The 18,067-nt window shown below is 50.2% G+C and overlaps 1 protein-coding gene across 7 annotated transcripts in view; it reads right to left on the reverse strand.

Moving 5' to 3' along the window:
- The window catches only part of LARP1B (La ribonucleoprotein domain family member 1B), a 603,652-nt gene that overhangs the window by 567,556 nt on the left and 18,029 nt on the right, over positions 1-18,067 (reverse strand). For all 7 annotated transcript variants that reach the window (XR_003940744.1, XR_003940743.1, XM_030191742.1 and 4 more), the window contains exon 2: positions 14,389-14,450. Coding sequence is in view for 5 of the 7 variants with exons in the window: in XM_030191742.1 (XP_030047602.1) it covers positions 14,389-14,450 (62 nt within the window). In the remaining 2 variants the exon portion in view is untranslated. The remainder of the gene's footprint in view (positions 1-14,388; positions 14,451-18,067) is intronic.

An 18,067-nucleotide genomic window follows, 5' to 3' on the forward strand; every position in this document is an offset into this window, starting at 1 on the left:
GAATGGATGTGGATGAATGATAGGCTAGAAGAAAGGAGTTCTGGAGTGACTGTTGGGAGATTAATGATGAGGGATATTTAATGGATGTAAGGCACTGTAATTTGATTAAAATAAATGTCTTATGTGAAATATTATAACACAGGTGTAAAGTAAGTACCTTATTATTGTATGCTAGTTAAAATTCAATGCCAAGAATTGCAAAGTGATGCACTTGGGGTGCAGAACTCCAAAAGAGATGTACCAGATAGGAGGGGAGATACTGGTAAGCTCGGCTCAGGAGAGGGACCTTGGGGTGATGGTGTCCGAGGATCTAAAGGTGACGTAACAATGCAACAAGGAGTTGGCAGCGGCCAGGATGATGAATGTTATGCTGTAAAAAGAGAGGGGGATAACCAGAAGAAGGAGGTGTTGATGCCCCCTCTACAAGTCATTGGTGAGGCCCCATGGAGTATTGTGTTCTGTTTTGGAGGCTGTATCTTGCTAGAGATATGAAAAGACAAAACATTTCAAAGTAAAGCAACAAAAATGGTAAGGGATTTGATCTGCAAGACATACGAGAGACTTACTGACCTGAACACATATACTCTAGAGGAAAGGAGAAACAGAGGTGGATCATTGATGTTCAAATACTTGAAAAGGTATTAATCCACAAAAACATTTTCCAGAGATGGAAGGCGGTAGAACTAGAGGATATAACATAGTAGATAATGGAAGATAAAGTGAAAGCTACATACCTGTAAAAGGTATTCTCCGAGGACAGCAGGCTGATTGTTCTCACTGATGGGTGACGTCCACGGTAGTCCCTCCGATCGGAGATCTTCACTAGCAACAACATCTGCTAGCCCTCGCGTGCGCATGCGCAACCATCTTCCCGCCCGAACGCGAGCGTGTTCGCCAGTCCAGTAAATAGCAAAGACATGGGAAGACAACTCCTAGGGGGGTGGAGTTGGATTCTAAACCTCGAACAGATTCTGCAGCACCGACTGCCCAAACCGACTGTTGCGTCGGGTATCCTGCTGAAGGCAGTAATGAGACGTGAATGTGTGGACAAATGACCATGTCGCAGCCTTGCAAATCTCTTCAATAGTGGCTGACTTCAAGTGGGCCACTGACGCTGCCATGGCTCTAACACTATGAGCCGTGACATGACCCTCAAGAGTTAGCCCAGCTTGGGCGTAAGTGAAGGAAATGCAATCTGCTAGCCAACTGGAAATGGTGCGTTTCCCGACAGCCACTCCCCTTCTGTTGGAATCAAAAGAAATAAACAATTGGGCGGACTGTCTGTGGGGCTTTGTCCGCTCCAGGTAGAAGGCCAGTGCTCGCTTGCAGTCCAATGTGTGCAGCTGACGTTCAGCAGGGCGGGTATGAGGATGGGGAAAGAATGTTGGCAAGACAATTGACTGGTTCAGATGGAACTCAGACACCACCTTCGGCAACAACTTAGGGTGAGTGCGGACGACTACTCTGTTATGGTGAAATTTTGTATAAGGAGCATGAGCTACCAAGGCTTGCAGCTCACTGACTCTACGAGCTGAAGTAACTGCCACCAAAGAAAATGACCTTCCAAGTCAAGTACTTCAGATGGCAGGAATCCAGTGGCTCAAAAGGAGGTTTCATCAGCTGGGTGAGAACGACATTGAGATCCCATGACACTGTAGGAGGCTTGATAGGGGGCTTTGACAAAAGCAAACTAAAGGCTGTCCCGAAATCGGCTTACCTTCCACACGGTAATGGTATGCACTAATCGCACTAAGATGAACTCTTACAGAGTTGGTCTTTAGACCAGACTCGGACAAGTGCAGAAGATATTCAAGCAGGGTCTGTGTAGGACAGGATCGAGGATCTAGGGCCTTGCTGTCACACCAAACGGCAAACCTCCGCCAGAGAAAAAACTCTTCTTAGTGGAATCTTTCCTGGAAGCAAGCAAGACACGGGAGACACCCTCCGACAGACCCAAGGAGGCAAAATCTACGCCCTCAACATCCAGGCCGTGAAAGCCAGGGACCGGAGGTCGGGATGCAGAAGTGCCCCCTCGTTCTGAGTAATGAGGGTTGGAAAACACTCCAATCTCCACGGTTCTTCGGAGGACAACTCCAGAAGAAGAGGGAACCATATCTGACGCGGCCAAAAGGAAGCAATCAGAATCATGGTGCCTCGATCTTGCTTGAGTTTCAGCAAAGTCTTCCCCACCAAAGATATGGGAGGATAAGCATACAGAAGGCTTTTCCCCAGCAGCCTGATACCACTGAGAAGCTAGGGTCCATTGAGCTGGTCTCATGCGAAGGTGGGCCATGGGAGTCACATGCACTGTGGAAGCCATGTGGCCGAGCAATCTCAACATCTGCCAAGCTGTGATCTGCTGAGAGGCTCGCACCCAGGAAACGAGAGACAGAAGAGTGTCGGCCCTCGCTTCCGTAAGGTAGGCACGAGCTGTCTGAGAGTCCAGCAGAGCTCCTATGAATTCTAGTCTCAGGACTGGAAGAAGGTGGGACTTTGGATAATTTATCACAAACCCTAGTAGCTCCAGGAGTCGAATAGTCATCTGCAAGGACTGTAGGGCTCCTGCCTCGGAGGTGTTCTTCACCAGCCAATCTTTGAGATAAGGGAACACATATACACCCTGGGCGCAAATGCGAGACCAAAGGGTAGCACACAATACTGAAACTGCCGTGTTCAGAGATGGAATCGAAGATACTGTCTGTGAGCTGGCAGTATCGGGATGTGAGTGTAAGCGTCTTTTAAGTCCAGAGAGCATAGCCAATCGTTTTTCTGAAACATGGGAAGAAGGGTGCCCAGGGAAAGCATCCTGAACTTTTCTCGGACCAGATATTTGTTCAGGGCCCTTGGGTCTAGAATGGGATGCATCCCCCCTGTTTTCTTTTCCACAAGGAAGTACTTAGAATAGAATCCCAGCTCTTCCTGCCCCAGTGGCACGGGCTCGACCGCATTGGCGCTGAGAAGGGCGTAGAGTTCCTCTGCAAGTACCTGCTTGTGCTGGAAGCTGAAGGACTGAGCTCCCGGTGGGCAATTTGGAGGTTTTGAAATCAAATTGAGGGCGTATCCCAGTCGGACTATTTGGAGAACCTACTGGTCGGAGGTTATGAGAGACCACCTTTGGTGAAAAGCGAATGCTACATACCTGTAGAAGGTATTCTCCGAGGACAGCAGGCTGATTGTTCTCACTGGGGTGACGTCCACGGAACCCCCTCCAATCGGAATCTTCACTAGCAAAGACGCATGCGCGACAGTCTTCCCGCCCGAACCGGCTCGTGTTCGTCAGTCCCGTATGTAGCAAGACAAAGACAAGGGAAGACAACTCCAAAGGGGAGGCGGGCGGGTTTGTGAGAACAATCAGCCTGCTGTCCTCGGAGAATACCTTCTACAGGTATGTAGCATTCGCTTTCTCCGAGGACAAGCAGGATGCTTGTTCTCACTGATGGGGTATCCCTAGCCCCCAGGCTCACTCAAAACAACATACATGGTCAATTGGGCCTCGCAACGGCGAGGACATAAGTGAGATTGACCTAACAACTCATTCAACTAACTGAGAGTGTAGCCTGGAACAGAACAAAAAAATGGGCCTAGGGGGGTGGAGTTGGATTCTAAACCTCAAACAGATTCTGAAGCACCGACTGCCCGAACCGACTGTCGCGTCGGGTATCCTGCTGCAGGCAGTAATGAGAGGGGAATGTGTGGACAGATGACCACGTCGCAGCCTTGCAAATCTCTTCAATAGTGGCCGACTTCAAGTGGGCCACTGACACTGCCATGGCTCTAACATTGTGAGCCGTGACATGACCCTCAAGAGCCAGCCCAGCCTGGGCGTAAGTGAAGGAAATGCAGTCTGCTAGCCAATTTGATAAGGTGCGTTTCCCCACAGCCACTTCCCTCCTGTTGGGATCAAAAGAAACAAACATTTGGGCGGACTGTCTGTTGGGCTGCGTCCGCTCCAGATAGAAGGCCAATGCTCTTTTGCAGTCCAATGTGTGCAGCTGACGTTCAGCAGGGCAGGAATGCGGACGGGGAAAGAATGTTGGCAAGACAATTGACTGGTTCAGATGGAACCCAGACACCACCTTCGGCAAGAACTTAGGGTGAGTGCGGAGGACTACTCTATTATGATGAAATTTGGTGTAAGGAGCATGGGCTACCAGGGCCTGAAGCTCACTGACTCTACGAGCTGAAGTTACTGCCACCAAGAAAATGACCTTCCAGGTCAAGTACTTCAGATGGCATGAATTCAGTGGCTCAAAAGGAGGTTTCATCAGCTGGGTGAGAATGACATTGAGATCCCATGACACTGTAGGAAGTTTGATGGGGGGCTTTGACAAAAGCAAACCTCTCATAAAGCGAACAACTAAAGGCTGTGCCGAGATCGGCTTACCTTCCACATGGTAATGGTATGCACTGATTGCGCTAAGGTGAACCCTTACAGAGTTGGTCTTGAGACCAGACTCAGACAAGTGCAGAAGGTAGTCAAGCAGGGTCTGTGTAGGACAAGAGCGAGGATCTAAGGCCTTGCTGTCACACCAGACGGCAAACCTCCTCCACTAAGTAACTCCTCTTAGTGGAATCTTTCCTGGAAGCAAGCAAGACACGGGAGACACCCTCTGACAGACCCAAAGAGGCAAAGTCTACGCTCTCAACGTCCAGGCCGTGAGAGCCAGAGACTGGAGGTTGGGATGCAGAAGCGCCCCTTCGTTCTGGGTGATGAGGGTCGGAAAACACTCCAATCTCCATGGTTCTTCGGAGGACAACTCCAGAAGAAGAGGGAACCAGATCTGACGCGGCCAAAAAGGAGCAATCAGAATCATGGTGCCTCGGTCCTGCTTGAGTTTCAGCAAAGTCTTCCCCACCAGAGATATGGGAGGATAAGTATACAGCAGGCCTTCCCCCCAATCCAGGAGGAAGGCATCCGATGCCAGTCGGCCGTGGGCCTGAAGTCTGGAACAGAACTGAGGGACCTTGTGGTTGGCTTGAGATGCGAAGAGATCTACCAAGGGGGTGCCCCACACATGGAAGATCCGGCGCACTACTCTGGAACTGAGCGACTACTCGCGAGGTTGCATAATCCTGCTCAACCTGTCGGCCAGACTGTTGTTTACGCCTGCCAGATATGTGGCTTGGAGAAACATGCCGTGACGGCGAGCCCAGAGCCACATGCTGACGGCTTCCTGACACAGGGGGCGAGATCCGGTGCCCCCCTGCTTGTTGATGTAATACATGGCAACCTGGTTGTCTGTCTGAATTTGGATAATTTGATGGATCAGCCGATCTCTGAAAGCCTTCAGAGCGTTCCAGACCGCTCGCAACTCCAGGAGATTGATCTGTAGACCTTGTTCCTGGAGGGACCAGCTTCCCTGGGTGTGAAGCCCATCGACATGAGCTCCCCACCACAGGAGAGACGCATCCGTAGTCAGCACTTTTTGCGGCTGAGGAATTTGGAAAGGGCGTCCCAGAGTCAAATTGGACCAAATCGTCCACCAGTGCAGGGATTTGAGAAATCTCGTACACAGGTGGATCACATCCTCTAGATCCCCAGCAGCCTGAAACCACTGGGAAGCTAGGGTCCATTGAGCAGATCGCATGCGAAGATGATCCATGGGAGTCACATGAACTGTGGAGGCCATGTGGCCGAGCAATCTCAACATCTGCCGAGCTGTGATCTGCTGGGACGCTCGCACCCAGGAGACGAGGGACAACAGATTGTTGGCCCTTGTCTCCGGAAGATAGGCGCGAGCCGTCCGAGAATCCAGCAGAGCTCCTTTGAATTCGAGTTTCTGTACTGGGAGAAGATGGGACTTTGGATAATTTATCACAAACCCCAGTTGCTCCAGGAGTCGAATAGTCATCTGCATGGACTGTAGAGCTCCTGCCTCGGATGTGTTCTTCACCAGCCAATCGTCGAGATAAGGGAACACGTGCACTCCAAGCCTGCGGAGCGCTGCTGCTACCACAGCCAGGCACTTCGTGAACACCCTGGGTGCGGAGGCGAGCCCAAAGGGTAGCACACAGTACTGGAAGTGACGTGTTCCCAGACGGAATCGAAGATACTGTCTGTGAGCTGGCAGTATCGGAATACACGTGTAAGCATCCTTTAAGTCCAGAGAGCATAGCCAATCTTTTTCCTGAATCATGGGAAGAAGGGTGCCCAGGGAAAGCATCCTGAACTTTTCCTTGACCAGATATTTGTTCAGGGCCCTTAGGTCTAGGATGGGACGCATCCCCCCTGTTTTCTTTTCCACAAGGAAGTACCTGGAATAGAATCCCAGCCCCTCTTGCCCCGGTGGCACAGGCTCGACCGCATTGGTGCTGAGAAGGGTGGAGAGTTCCTCTGCAAGTACCTGCTTGTGCTGGAAGCTGAAAGACTGAGCTCCCGGTGGGCAATTTGGAGGCATGGAGTCCAAATTGAGGGCGTATCCTTGCCGGACTATTTGAAGAACCCAACGGTCGGAGGTTATAAGAGGTCACCTTTGGTGAAAAACTTTCAACCTCCCCCCTACCGGCAGGTCGTCCGGCACGGACACTTTGATCTCGGCTATGCTCTGCTGGAGCCAGTCAAAAGCTCGCCCCATGCTTTTGCTGGGGAGCTGTGGGGCCTTGCTGAGGCGCACGCTGCTGATGAGAGCGAGCGCACTGGGGCTTAGCCTGGGCCGCAGGCTGTCGAGAAGGAGGATTGTACCTACGCTTACCAGAAGAGTAGGGAACAGCCCTCCTTCCCCCATAAAAACGTCTGAAGAGGTAGATGCTGAAGGCTGCCGGCGGGAGAATTTGTCGAAAGCGTTATCCCGCTGGTGGAGCTGTTCTACCACCTGTTCGACTTTTTCCCCAAAAATGTTATCCGCTCGGCAAGGGGAGTCTGCAATCCGCTGCTGGATCCTATTCTCCAGGTCGGAGGCACGCAGCCATGAGAGTCTGCGCATCACCACACCTTGAGCAGCGGCCCTGGACGCAACATCAAAGGTATCAAATACCCCTCTGGCCAGGAATTTCCTACATGCCTTCAGCTGCCTGACCACCTCCTGAAACGGCTTGGCTTGCTCAGAAGGGAGCTGGTCTACCAAGTCCGCCAGCTTTCGCACATTGTTCCACATATGGATGCTCGTGTAGAGCTGGTAAGATTGAATCTTGGCCACGAGCATGGAAGAATGATAGGCCTTCCTCCCAAAGGAGTCTAAGGTTTTGGGGTCTTTGCCCGGGGGCGCCGAAGCATGCTCCCTAGAACTCAGCCTTCTTCAGGGCCAGATCCACCACACCAGAGTCATGAGGCAACTGAGTGCGCATCAGCTCTGGGTCCCCATGGATCCGATACTGGGATTCTATCTTTTTGGGAATGTGGGGATTAGTTAGTGGTTTGGTCCAGTTCGCTAGCAATGTCTTTTTCAGAACATGATGCATGGGTACTGTGGACGCTTCCTTAGGTGGAGAAGGATAGTCCAAGAGCTCGAACATCTCAGCCCTTGGCTCATCCTCCACAACCACCAGGAAAGGGATGGCCATAGACATCTCCCGGACAAAGGCGGAGAAAGACAGACTCTCGGGAGGAGAAAGCTGCCTTTCAGGGGAGGGAGTGGGGTCAGAAGGAAGGCCATCAGACTCCTCATCAGAGAAATATCTGATAACCTCCTCTGCCTCCCATGAGGCCTCATCCTCGGTATCAGACAAGTTCACGGACCGGTGTCTGAAGCCGTGCCCGTCCCGACTCCGTGGAGCCACGGTGGGAGCGTCGAGAGGTGGACTCCCTGGCCGGCAGCGGCGAAGCTCCCTCCCCCGACGTTGTCGGGGAGTCCACCTGGGAAGCAGCTGAAACCACCTCACACCGGGCAAAGGGCCAGCTGTCGCCTCACTCGACGGCACCGGTGGCGCAAGCACCCCCGGTACCGGAGAAGGGCGCAACAGCTCTTCCAGGATGCCAGGAAGAACGGCCCGGAGACTCTCGTGCAGAGCGGCTGTGGAGAAAGACTGAAAAGCCGGTGCAGGCGTCGAGGTCAGAATCTGTTCCGGGCACGGAGGCGGTACCGGGCTGTCCGGGGTAGAGCGCACCGACACCTCCTGGATGGAGGGTGAGCTGTCCTCCCGGTGCCGATGCCTGCTGGGTGCCGACTCCCTCGGCGACCCAGAGCTCCCGGTACCAAGACGGGAAGGTGACCGGTGAAGATGCTTCTTCGACTTCTTCAAGCGAAGCATGTCACCGGAGCTCCCCGGTACCGATGAGGAGGACGTTGAATCCAGACGTCGCTTCCTCGGGGCCGGGGCCGAAGATGGTCGATCTCGGGGGGGGGGGGGGGGGCTTTACCGCAGGAGCCCTCAGGGCAGGAGGAAACCTACCCGAAGGCTCACCGCCACCAGCAGGGGAATGGACAGCCCTCACCTGCACTCCAGACGAAGCACCACCGTCCGACATCAGCACCAGCAGGGGCCCCGGTACCACCGACGCCGACGCACTCTTTCGAAGCCTCGGTACCGACGACGCAGGAGGAAGACGCCTCGATGCCGTCGACACCGAAGTGATCTCCGAAGACTTCGGTGCTGCAGACGCCGATGCACCCGACGAACCTCGAGATGCTGTTGCCGTCTAAGCGCCGGAGAACAGAACATTCCACTGGGCTAATCTCGCACCCGAGTCCTCTTTTGCAAAAGTACACAAAGACTACAGGCCTGCGGGCAGTGCCAGCCCCCAGACACTGAAGACACGAAGCGTGCCTATCAGCGAGCGAGATTATCCGGGCGCACTGGGTGCACTTCTTGAAGCCGCTGGAAAGGCTTCGATGACATGGGCGGAAAAATCACGCCGGCGAAATCAAAATTCGCGATGATGACAATAGGCACCGAGAAAAAAAAGGGAGAAAAACCCGTACGGGCGGTCAACAAGGCCGCTCCCGAAAGCGAAAGGATACTTACGCTGGGAAAAAGCTAGAAATATGGGAAAAAAGGGAACCTACTCTCTCTCTTTTTTTTTTTTTTTTTTTAACACAGAAAAGTAGAAAAACCGCGCAAGGTCTTCTGAGGGGCACGAAACGGCGGCAAAACACGACCGTCCCGAGCGCGGACAAAAGAAGACTGACGAACACGAGCCAGTTCAGGCGGGAAGATGGTCACGCATGCACGGTGCGCATGGGCGTGCGAGGGCTAGCAAACGTCTTTGCTAGTGAAGATTCCGATTGGAGGGGGTTCCGTGGACGTCGCCCATCGGTGAGAAGCAGCCGCCTGCTTGTCCTCGGAGAAAAATTTTAACCTCCCCCCGACCGGCAGATTGTCCAGCATGGACACTGATTTTGGCTATGCTCTGCTGGAGGTGGGGCTGGGATTCCCTGCTTGGACGTTAGTCCCGTTGGTGAGTAGCTGCTACAATGTATATCTATATGGATTGTATTCATTTGAAAAGTGATTGTTAGATTGTTAGCTGCCTATGTTATTGTGTTTTTTCTGTTTGCTGATATGTTATAGGTGATTAGGGGTGGTTCCCCCTGAGGAAGAGCTACAAAATGCGGTCTCACATTGGGGAACTTTGGAGTATACCAACTATGTGGCTTTAATTTACCTATCCCTGGAAGCCTCCCCACTTACCTGAAGCATTCTTTGGCTGCCTTTAATTTAAAGGTTTGACTGCGTGCAGGAGGATCACAGAAGATTTCTGTGACTCTGCAATTCCCAGTGTTTCTCTGTGGTTTTTTTTTTTAAATCACAGGGATAAGAACAGTGGCTTTATATTGCAGTGGAGTTTTTTCTTTCTTCATTTGAGAACTTGTTGGATACAAAGATCAGCAATGTTCAATATCTGCTATAATTATTAAGAACTGGGTTTTGTGTGCCCTTGTGTTTTTTTAGGGCTCACTGACTGATCTTTATTGAGATTGCAGTTTCTTCAGTCTCTGTGTATCATCAGAGCACAATTTAGGGTTTATGTTCAATGTTCTTTGTGGGATTTACATATGTGATCAGGGTATAAGTCTGGTGTGGATGGCAGTGTAAGTGAGTTGCAGGGATACTATTTGGTAATTCTTTTAATGCACTGGTTTGTTTTCACTAATAAAGATTTTGTAATTTATATAGAACAGGAGTACTGTTTGTTGTTAATGTTTTAGGTACCTCCTATTATATATATATCCCCTATTAGGATTAAGATATTATGCTCTGCTGGAGCCAGTCAAAAGCTCGTCCCTTGCTTTTGCTGGGGAGCTGCTGGGGCCTGTTGAGGCGCACACTGTTGACGGGAACAAGCGCGCTGGGGTTTAGCCTGGGCAGCAGGCTGGCGAGAGGGAGGATTGTACCTACACTTAGTAGAATAGGGAACAGTCCTCCTTCCCCCATAAAAACATCTACCTGATGAGGTAGATGCTGAAGGCGGCCGGTGGGAGAATTTGTCGAAAGCGGTGTCCCACTGGTGGAGTTGTTCTACCACCTGTTCGACCTTTTCACCAAAAATATTATCCCCCCCCCCCGGCAAGGAGAATCTGCAATCTGCTGCTGGATCCTGTTTTCCAGGTCGGAGGCACGCAACCACGAGAGTCTGCGCATCACCACACCTTGAGCAGCAGCCCTGGACTCGACATCAAAAGTATCGTAAACACCCCTGGCCAGGAATTTACGACACGCCTTCAGCTGCCTGACCACCTGCTGAAAAGGCTTGGCCTGCTCAGAAGGGAGCTTGTCCACCAAGTCCGCCAACTGCCGCACATTGTTCCGCATAAGAATGCTCGTGTAGAGCTGGTAAGATTGGATTTTGGAAAGTGAGCATTGCAGAATGGTAGGCCTTCTGCCCAAGAGTCCAAGGTTCTAGAGTCACGACCCGGGGGCACCGAAGCGTACTCCCTAGCACTCTTGACCTTCTTAAGGGCCAGATCCACCACACCAGTCATGAGGCAATTGAGTCCGCATTAACTCTGGATCCCCATGGATCCGATACTGGGATTCTATCTTCTTGGGAATGTGGGGGTTAGCGGCTTCGTCCAGTTCGCCAGCAATGTCTTTTTGAGGACATGATGCATGGGTTCAGTGGACGATTCCTTAGGTGGCGGATAGTCCAAAAGCTCAAACATTTCGGCTCTTGGCTCATCCTCCGTGACCACAGGGAAGGGAATGGCCGTAGACATTTCCCGGACAAAGGCCGCAAAAGACAGACTCTCAGGAGGAGAAAGCTGCCTTTCAGAAGAGGGAGTAGGATCAGAGGGAAGACTGCAAGACTCCTCGTCAGAGAAATATCTTGTGTCCTCCTCTGCTTCCCACGAGGCCTCACCCTCGGTATCAGACACCAGTTCGTGAACTGCAGTCCGAAGCCAGGCCCATCTTGACTCCGTGGAAACATGGCCACGGTGGGTACGCCGAGAGGAAGACTCCCGCACCGGCGGCGATGAAGCTCCCTCTATCGAAGTCATCGGGGAGTCAGCCTGGGAAGCCGCCGATGGAGGCACCGCAAGCCGTACCGGGACCGGAGATCTCACCACGGGCAAGGAGCCAGCCGTCGCCTCTCTCAACAGCACTGGCGGCGCAAGCACCCCCGGTACCGGAGTGGAAGGGCGTTAACAGCTCTTCCAGGATCCCTGGAAGGATGGCTCGGAGGCTCTCGTTCAGAGCGGCTGTCGAGAAAGGCAAGGGATCCAGTACCGGCGACGAGCTCAGAATCTGTCCGGGCCGCAGAGGCGGTACCGGGCTGTCCACCGTTCAGCGCATCGACACCTCTTGTATGGAGGGCGAGCAATCCTCCCAGCGTCGATGCTTAGCGGGTGCCGAATCCCTCGGCGACTCGGAGCTCTCGGTACTGCGACGGGTGCTGATGCTTCTTTGCCTTCGCACGAAGCAGGTCACCGGTACCTCCCGGTACCGAAGAGGAGGACGTTGAATCCAAACGCCTCCTCGGGGCCGGGTCCGAAACAGGTCAATCCCGGGGGGCCTGTACCGCAGGAGCCCTCGAGACAGGCGGAGACCTACTCTAGGGCTCACCGCTACCAGCAGGGGAATGGACAGCCCCTCACCTGCGCTCCTGATGACGATGCGCCCTCCGACGACATCGATACCGCCGATGACCTCGGTACCGCAGGCATCGAAGTACCGGACGAGGCTCCAAACAAGAGGTTCCACTGAGCAAACCTCGCCACCTAAGTCCTCTTCTTCAGCGAAAGACAGAGAGTGCAGGCTTGGGGACGATGACCGGCCCCCAGACACTGAAGGCACGAAGCGTGCCTATCAGTGAGCGAGATCGTCCGGCTGCACTGGGTACACTTTTTAAAGCCGCTGGCAGGCTTCGAGAACATGGGCAGAAAAATCACACCGGCGAAATCAAAATTCGCGATGGTGACAAAAGTGGCACCAAAACAAGGGTAAAACCCGTACAGGTGGCCAAAAAAGGCCGCTTCCGACGACGAAAGGAAACTTACGGGAAAAAACACGACGAAAGACTTCCTGGACACTTCCGAACGCGGCGAAAAAGGCGTGAGGGATCTCCTTGAGGCGCCGAACAACCGTAAACAGCTGTCCTGAGCCGCGGAAAAAAGAAGACTGGTGAACACGCTCCCGTTCAGGCGGGAAGACGGTCGCGCATGCGCATACAAGGGCTAGCAAACGTTGTTGCTAGTGAAGATCTCGTCACCCACATGTGAGAACAAGCAGTCTGCTTGTCCTCTGAGAAAGACCTGTACAATCCATCCAGTCCGCCCAACAAGAAACTCATTACATATGGTTCGTGATACTTCATATGTATACCTGGTCTTGATTTGTCCTTGCCATTTTCAGGACATAGGCTGTAGAATTCTACCCAACACTGTCCTCGTTCTAAATATTTGAAGTTGAAGCCCCTGAAAAGCTCCACAGCAGCCCATTCAAATTATTAAGCCTCGATCAGGGCACAGACTGTAGAAGTCTTGCCAGCACTGGCTTTGCTTCCCAATTAGCGATGTTGCTACCTAATCTCCGCTAAGCTTCTTTGGATCCATTCCTTCCAAACACCCCAAAACAATGGAGAAGCACACTTCATTAACCTTACAGGGCAAGCATCTAAAAAAACAAACAATGTATTTTTTGCATAACAATTCAACAATCACTTAATTTCATTATTTTACTATAGTCTCAAAATGATTCCAAACTATTCACCATGGCCTCTAAGTTCTAAACTTGGCAACTCTAAAACCAAACCACACACCCTTAAATGTTCAATCTTAGGATTAAAAAAAGAATGCTAGGTCATTTGAGGTTAGTAAAATAAGACCTCTGGTTTGACCAAAATGATCCACATTAGTCAAAGAACCAACTAATTTAAATAGAACTTTCACATCCAATTTTTCCACACCAATTAATTTAGAAAAATATTATTTTCTTTTCAATTTAAGAGCATATTTGTACTTGAGACAGGATTCATTACTATTCTGTTGGCCATTTCTTCCAAAGTCTCTCTAAGCTCCTACATTCCCACTTCAACATTTTCAACTCATCATCATACGATTTTACTGACTCCCCAATCTAATTCTCTTCAGTTTCCAAGGAGCAATCTAATCTCATCTAGTACTTTTTTGTTAAGATCATTCCAAACATCAAGAAAACTATAATAAAATTCCCTACAGAAATGACCTATCTTTTCCCAGAAATCAGTATGATTAATTTTATCTCTAGTATTATATATAAATAGTTTTATTTCTTTTTATATTGGATTCCTTCCACATAATTGTAAAATCTATCAAATAATCATCTGACCATGGTACAGGTGTACAAGAATTAAATTAAAACAATCCAGGGATCCAGCACAAGTGGCCGATTCAGCCCAATGATAAGTAGCTAGTGAAGGCACAAAAAGCTTCTTCTCAGTAGATGAGCACAGAATGCACAGGAAAATACTGAATCACCTCTGTTAAGTACTTTGGATTTCCCTGATATAAGGCTTGATAAATCAAGATCAAATCCTTATAGATAATACGAAATCTAACAGGCAACCAAGGCAACTTCTGCAACAGTGGTGACGTGCATATTTCCAAAAAAGGACAATGTTTTCTTTTGGATGATAACCTGTCTGAAAAACTCTTCCTGTTTCCCTCCTTCCTCCTTTTGACTTCTGTTACCTGTTCAGGACTGGTAAAAATTTACCTATTAAACTAAATAATCAATCTTTCTTTTCCCGATCTATTCAAACCACATAGCAGTTCTACTTTTAGGGCTCCTTTTACAAAGCAGTGCTACTGATTAGCATGTGCTGAATGTGAAGAAGCCCATGGGGATTAAATGGGCTTCTCTGCATTCAGCGCCGCTTTGTAAAAGCAGTCCTTGGTTTGCCTTTCATTCATTCCCCTCAAATGTCATCAGATACAAGGACAAACTTATCAATTTACTATCACTCCATATGTCTGGGTTAAAAAAAAAAAAAAAACAACAACAAACGAGAGAGTCACTATTATGAACCCCTACCTTGCCAGGCTTCCTCTGTTTAGGTTTTCCTGCTTTTATAACTTTGGTGGAACTGTGAAGTTCTAAAAGAGGAAAAAAACAGAGAAAATCTTAAAAAAAGGAATATTTGTACATGTATCACACATCTAATTCAACAAATATTGGAAACCATCCTTATTAAATTTACATTAAAACACAAGTAAATCTGTGCTTCTAAAACCTGTCCTTCGGGATGCCCAGTTGAGTTTTCAGGATACTTATAATGGAAATGTACGAGATATCTGCTTGCATGCCAGACAGTCCACTGAAGTAACTCTTCATATCCAATAAACCCGACTGGCTAGGGGTTCCTGAAGACTATTTCTGTATCATATGTATATGGGAAAATTAGGTTCTTACCTTGGTAATTTTTTTGCTTTAGTCACAGCAGATGAATCCATTAACTGATGGGTTGTATCCGCCTACCAGCAGGTGGAGATAGAGAACACTGAAAAACCATAGTGACCCTTGGACGGCTAGCCCCCAACTGCCTTCACTATTTGAGATTTCCAAAGTAGAGTGAACCATAAAGGTATAATAACAGAAACTTTCCTCACAGCGAACAATCGCCCCATAACAAGAGCATCAAAGAAGGCACGATCTCAACCTCCTGTAGTAGAACATCATGTAGAAATTCTGATAACTGTTTTCCAACTTCTCCCAATTAGATTTATATCTGCATGAAAGATCTGAACAAAAAACAAAGTCAGACAGGGAGGGATCATTGATTCATCTGCTGTGACTAAAGGAAATAAAATTACCAAGGTAAGAACCTAATTTTCTCTTCCTTGTCATCAGCAGCAGATGAATCCATTAACTGATGGGATGTACAAAAGCAATCCCTACTTAGGGTGGGAACAGGCCACACCACGAGCCAATACTTGAGCTCCAAAAACAGCATTCAGCTTCGCTGCAACATCCAGCCTGTAATGCCAGGCAAAAAAGAGCTGAGAAGCCCAAGTAGCTGCACTACAGATCTTTTGAAGAGAGAGTGCACCCGATTCAACCCACGAGGAGATGGCTCTCATGGAATGCGCCTTAAACGCTTCAGGCAGAGACCAACCTGAAAGCAGATACGCAGCAAAAATGACTTCCTTGAGCCAACGGGCTATAGTGGCCTTAGACGCCGGACCTCCATGCTGAGGACCTGACAACACGACCATATCATAAAGGGCGTCAGCCAAAAAGGACAAGGCCAACTCCATCCGCGGAGCCACTTCAGATAAGGTCTCCGCTCCATCACCGGGCTGTTCCACTGCCTGCTGTAACCAAGCCAGGCAGGCTCTAGCAGCATAACAACTGCATACAGACGCCCTAACAGTGAGACCTGCCAAATCAAAGGACCGCTTCAGAGCTGAATAAAGCCTACGGTCTTGAATATCCTTCAGGGCAACACCTCCTTCAACAGGGAGGGTAGTTCTCTTTGTCACAGCCGTGACCAGGGCATTCACTTTAGGCATTGCAAAGCGAGCCAAATGTTCCTCACTCAGAGGGTATAATTGCCCCATAGCCCTGGCAACCTTCAAAGGTCCCTCGGGGTCAGCCCATTGAGCCGAAATAAGCTCTAGGATGGAGTCATGCAAAGGAAAGACTCGAGCAGGCTTTCTGGTACTAGCCATCCTTGGATTAACAGAGGAGGCTAAGCCACTCCCAGGATCTTCAATCGAGAGGGCTTGTAAGGCATCTGAAATAAGCGCTGGCAGCTCCTCACGGTGGAAAATCCTCACCGCAGATGGATCATCAAGCTCCTGTGGCAATTCTGCACCCGACTGGCTCCTCAGCCCAAGAAGTTCTGCCAGACCCCTCAGAATCCTCATAGCCCGACCACGGGGGGGGGGGGGGGGGGGGGGGGGGGGGGGGGGGGGGGCAGGCAGAGGGTCCGAAGAACTCTGTGGAAGAGTTCTTTTAAGCATGTACGCCCTATGCAGCATTAAAACAAAATCAGGGGAGAAAACCGCTCCCTGACCGCCCGTATCCTGCCCAGGGCTATCAGCTCTATTATTAGCCTCACTCAGAGGACCCCCCCCCCCCCCCCCGGATTCAGGGCTCTCCGTCGCAACAGAGGCTGCGTCATGTGGAAAATCCAAAATGGCGTCCGCTGCCAACTCAGAGCGCAAAAGATTGCCGCTCACCATGCTCGGGCCGGCTCTACCGTCTGTACAGCACAAATTACAGAGCCCCGCTGCTGATTTGCACTTGCCACATTTAGAACAGCACTTTACATTCTCCGCAGCTATCGCCGAAAACGGCGGTAAAATTCAAAAATGGCGGTTCACGCCAAAAACGTCCCGATCGCGGGCCCACCCCGGAGGAGTCAGAAACACTCTTACCTCACTAGACCGAGTATCACAGCTCCGGTCCTGCAGAAGAATCTGAAGAAAAAAACCTCTCTTTTTTTTTTTTTTTTTTTTTTTTTTTTTTTTTTAACGCTGTGAGGAAAGCAGAGGCAAAAGAGGTAAACAAAAACACTCCGGAGGCTCAGATAAGTGGGAAAGGCAGGGAAGGCAAACCAATGTGCCTGCATCCACTGAGTGGGAAACGACAGGGAAAGGGCTGACCTATGTGCCTTCAAAGTGAAGCTGCTATAGCCTCTAACACCCCGGCTAACAACTGGCAAGCCAGGAGCCACCCCCAGGCAGATTTTTGACGGAGCTCGAAGAAGCTGCAGCCACCCTGCTTGGGGAGATAGAGAATACTGAAGAGGCAGTGGAGCTAGCTGGCCATGAGGCACTGTGAAAAATTGAGCGCTCTCTATCTCCCCCTGCTGGTTGATGGACACAACCCATACATAATGGCTTCATCTGCTTGATGACAAGGAAACATGCAGCTTTGTTTCAACTGTCATACATGTAGCTATAACCACTGGAGAATGGCGGAGGTGGTACCTCTTCACAAAAGTGGTGATAGGGAAGAAGCTGGAAACTGCAGGCCGGTAAGCCTCACTTCGGTTATTGGAAAAGTAATGGAAGCCATGCTGAAGGAAAGGATAGTGAATTTCCTAGAAGCCAACAAGTTGCAAGATCCGAGACAACATGGTTTTACCAGAGGGAAATCGTGCCAAATGAATCTCATTGAATTCTTTGATTGGGTAACTGGAGAATTGAATCATCGACGTGCTATAGACGTAATCTACTTAGATTTTAGCAAAGCTTTTGACACGTTTTTTTTTTTGTTCTTACATTTGTACCCCGCGCTTTCCCACTCATGGCAGGCTCAATGCGGCTTACATGGGGCAATGGAGTGTTAAGTGACTTGCCCAGAGTCACAAGGAGCTGCCTGTGCCTGAAGTGGGAATCGAACTCAGTTCCTCAGTTCCCCAGGACCAAAGTCCACCACCCTAACCACCAGGCCACTCCCCACAGGAGGCTCTTAAATAAACTAGATGGGCTGAAGATAGGTCCCGAAGCGGTGAACTGGATTAGGAACTGGTTGACGGACAGACGACAGAGGGTGGTGGTAAATGGAGTTCGCTCAGAGGAGGGAAAGGTGAGTAGTGGAGTGCCTCAGGGATCGGTGCTGGGGCCGATTCTGTTCAATATATTTGTGAGTGACATTGCCGAAGGGTTAGAAGGTAAAGTTTGCCTATTTGCGGATGATACTAAGATTTGTAACACAGTGGACACCCCGGAGGGAGTGGAAAGCATGAAAAGGGATCTGAGGA

The sequence above is a fragment of the Microcaecilia unicolor genome, chromosome 2, assembly GCF_901765095.1.
Source record: "Microcaecilia unicolor chromosome 2, aMicUni1.1, whole genome shotgun sequence".
Lineage (NCBI taxonomy): Eukaryota > Metazoa > Chordata > Amphibia > Gymnophiona > Siphonopidae > Microcaecilia > Microcaecilia unicolor.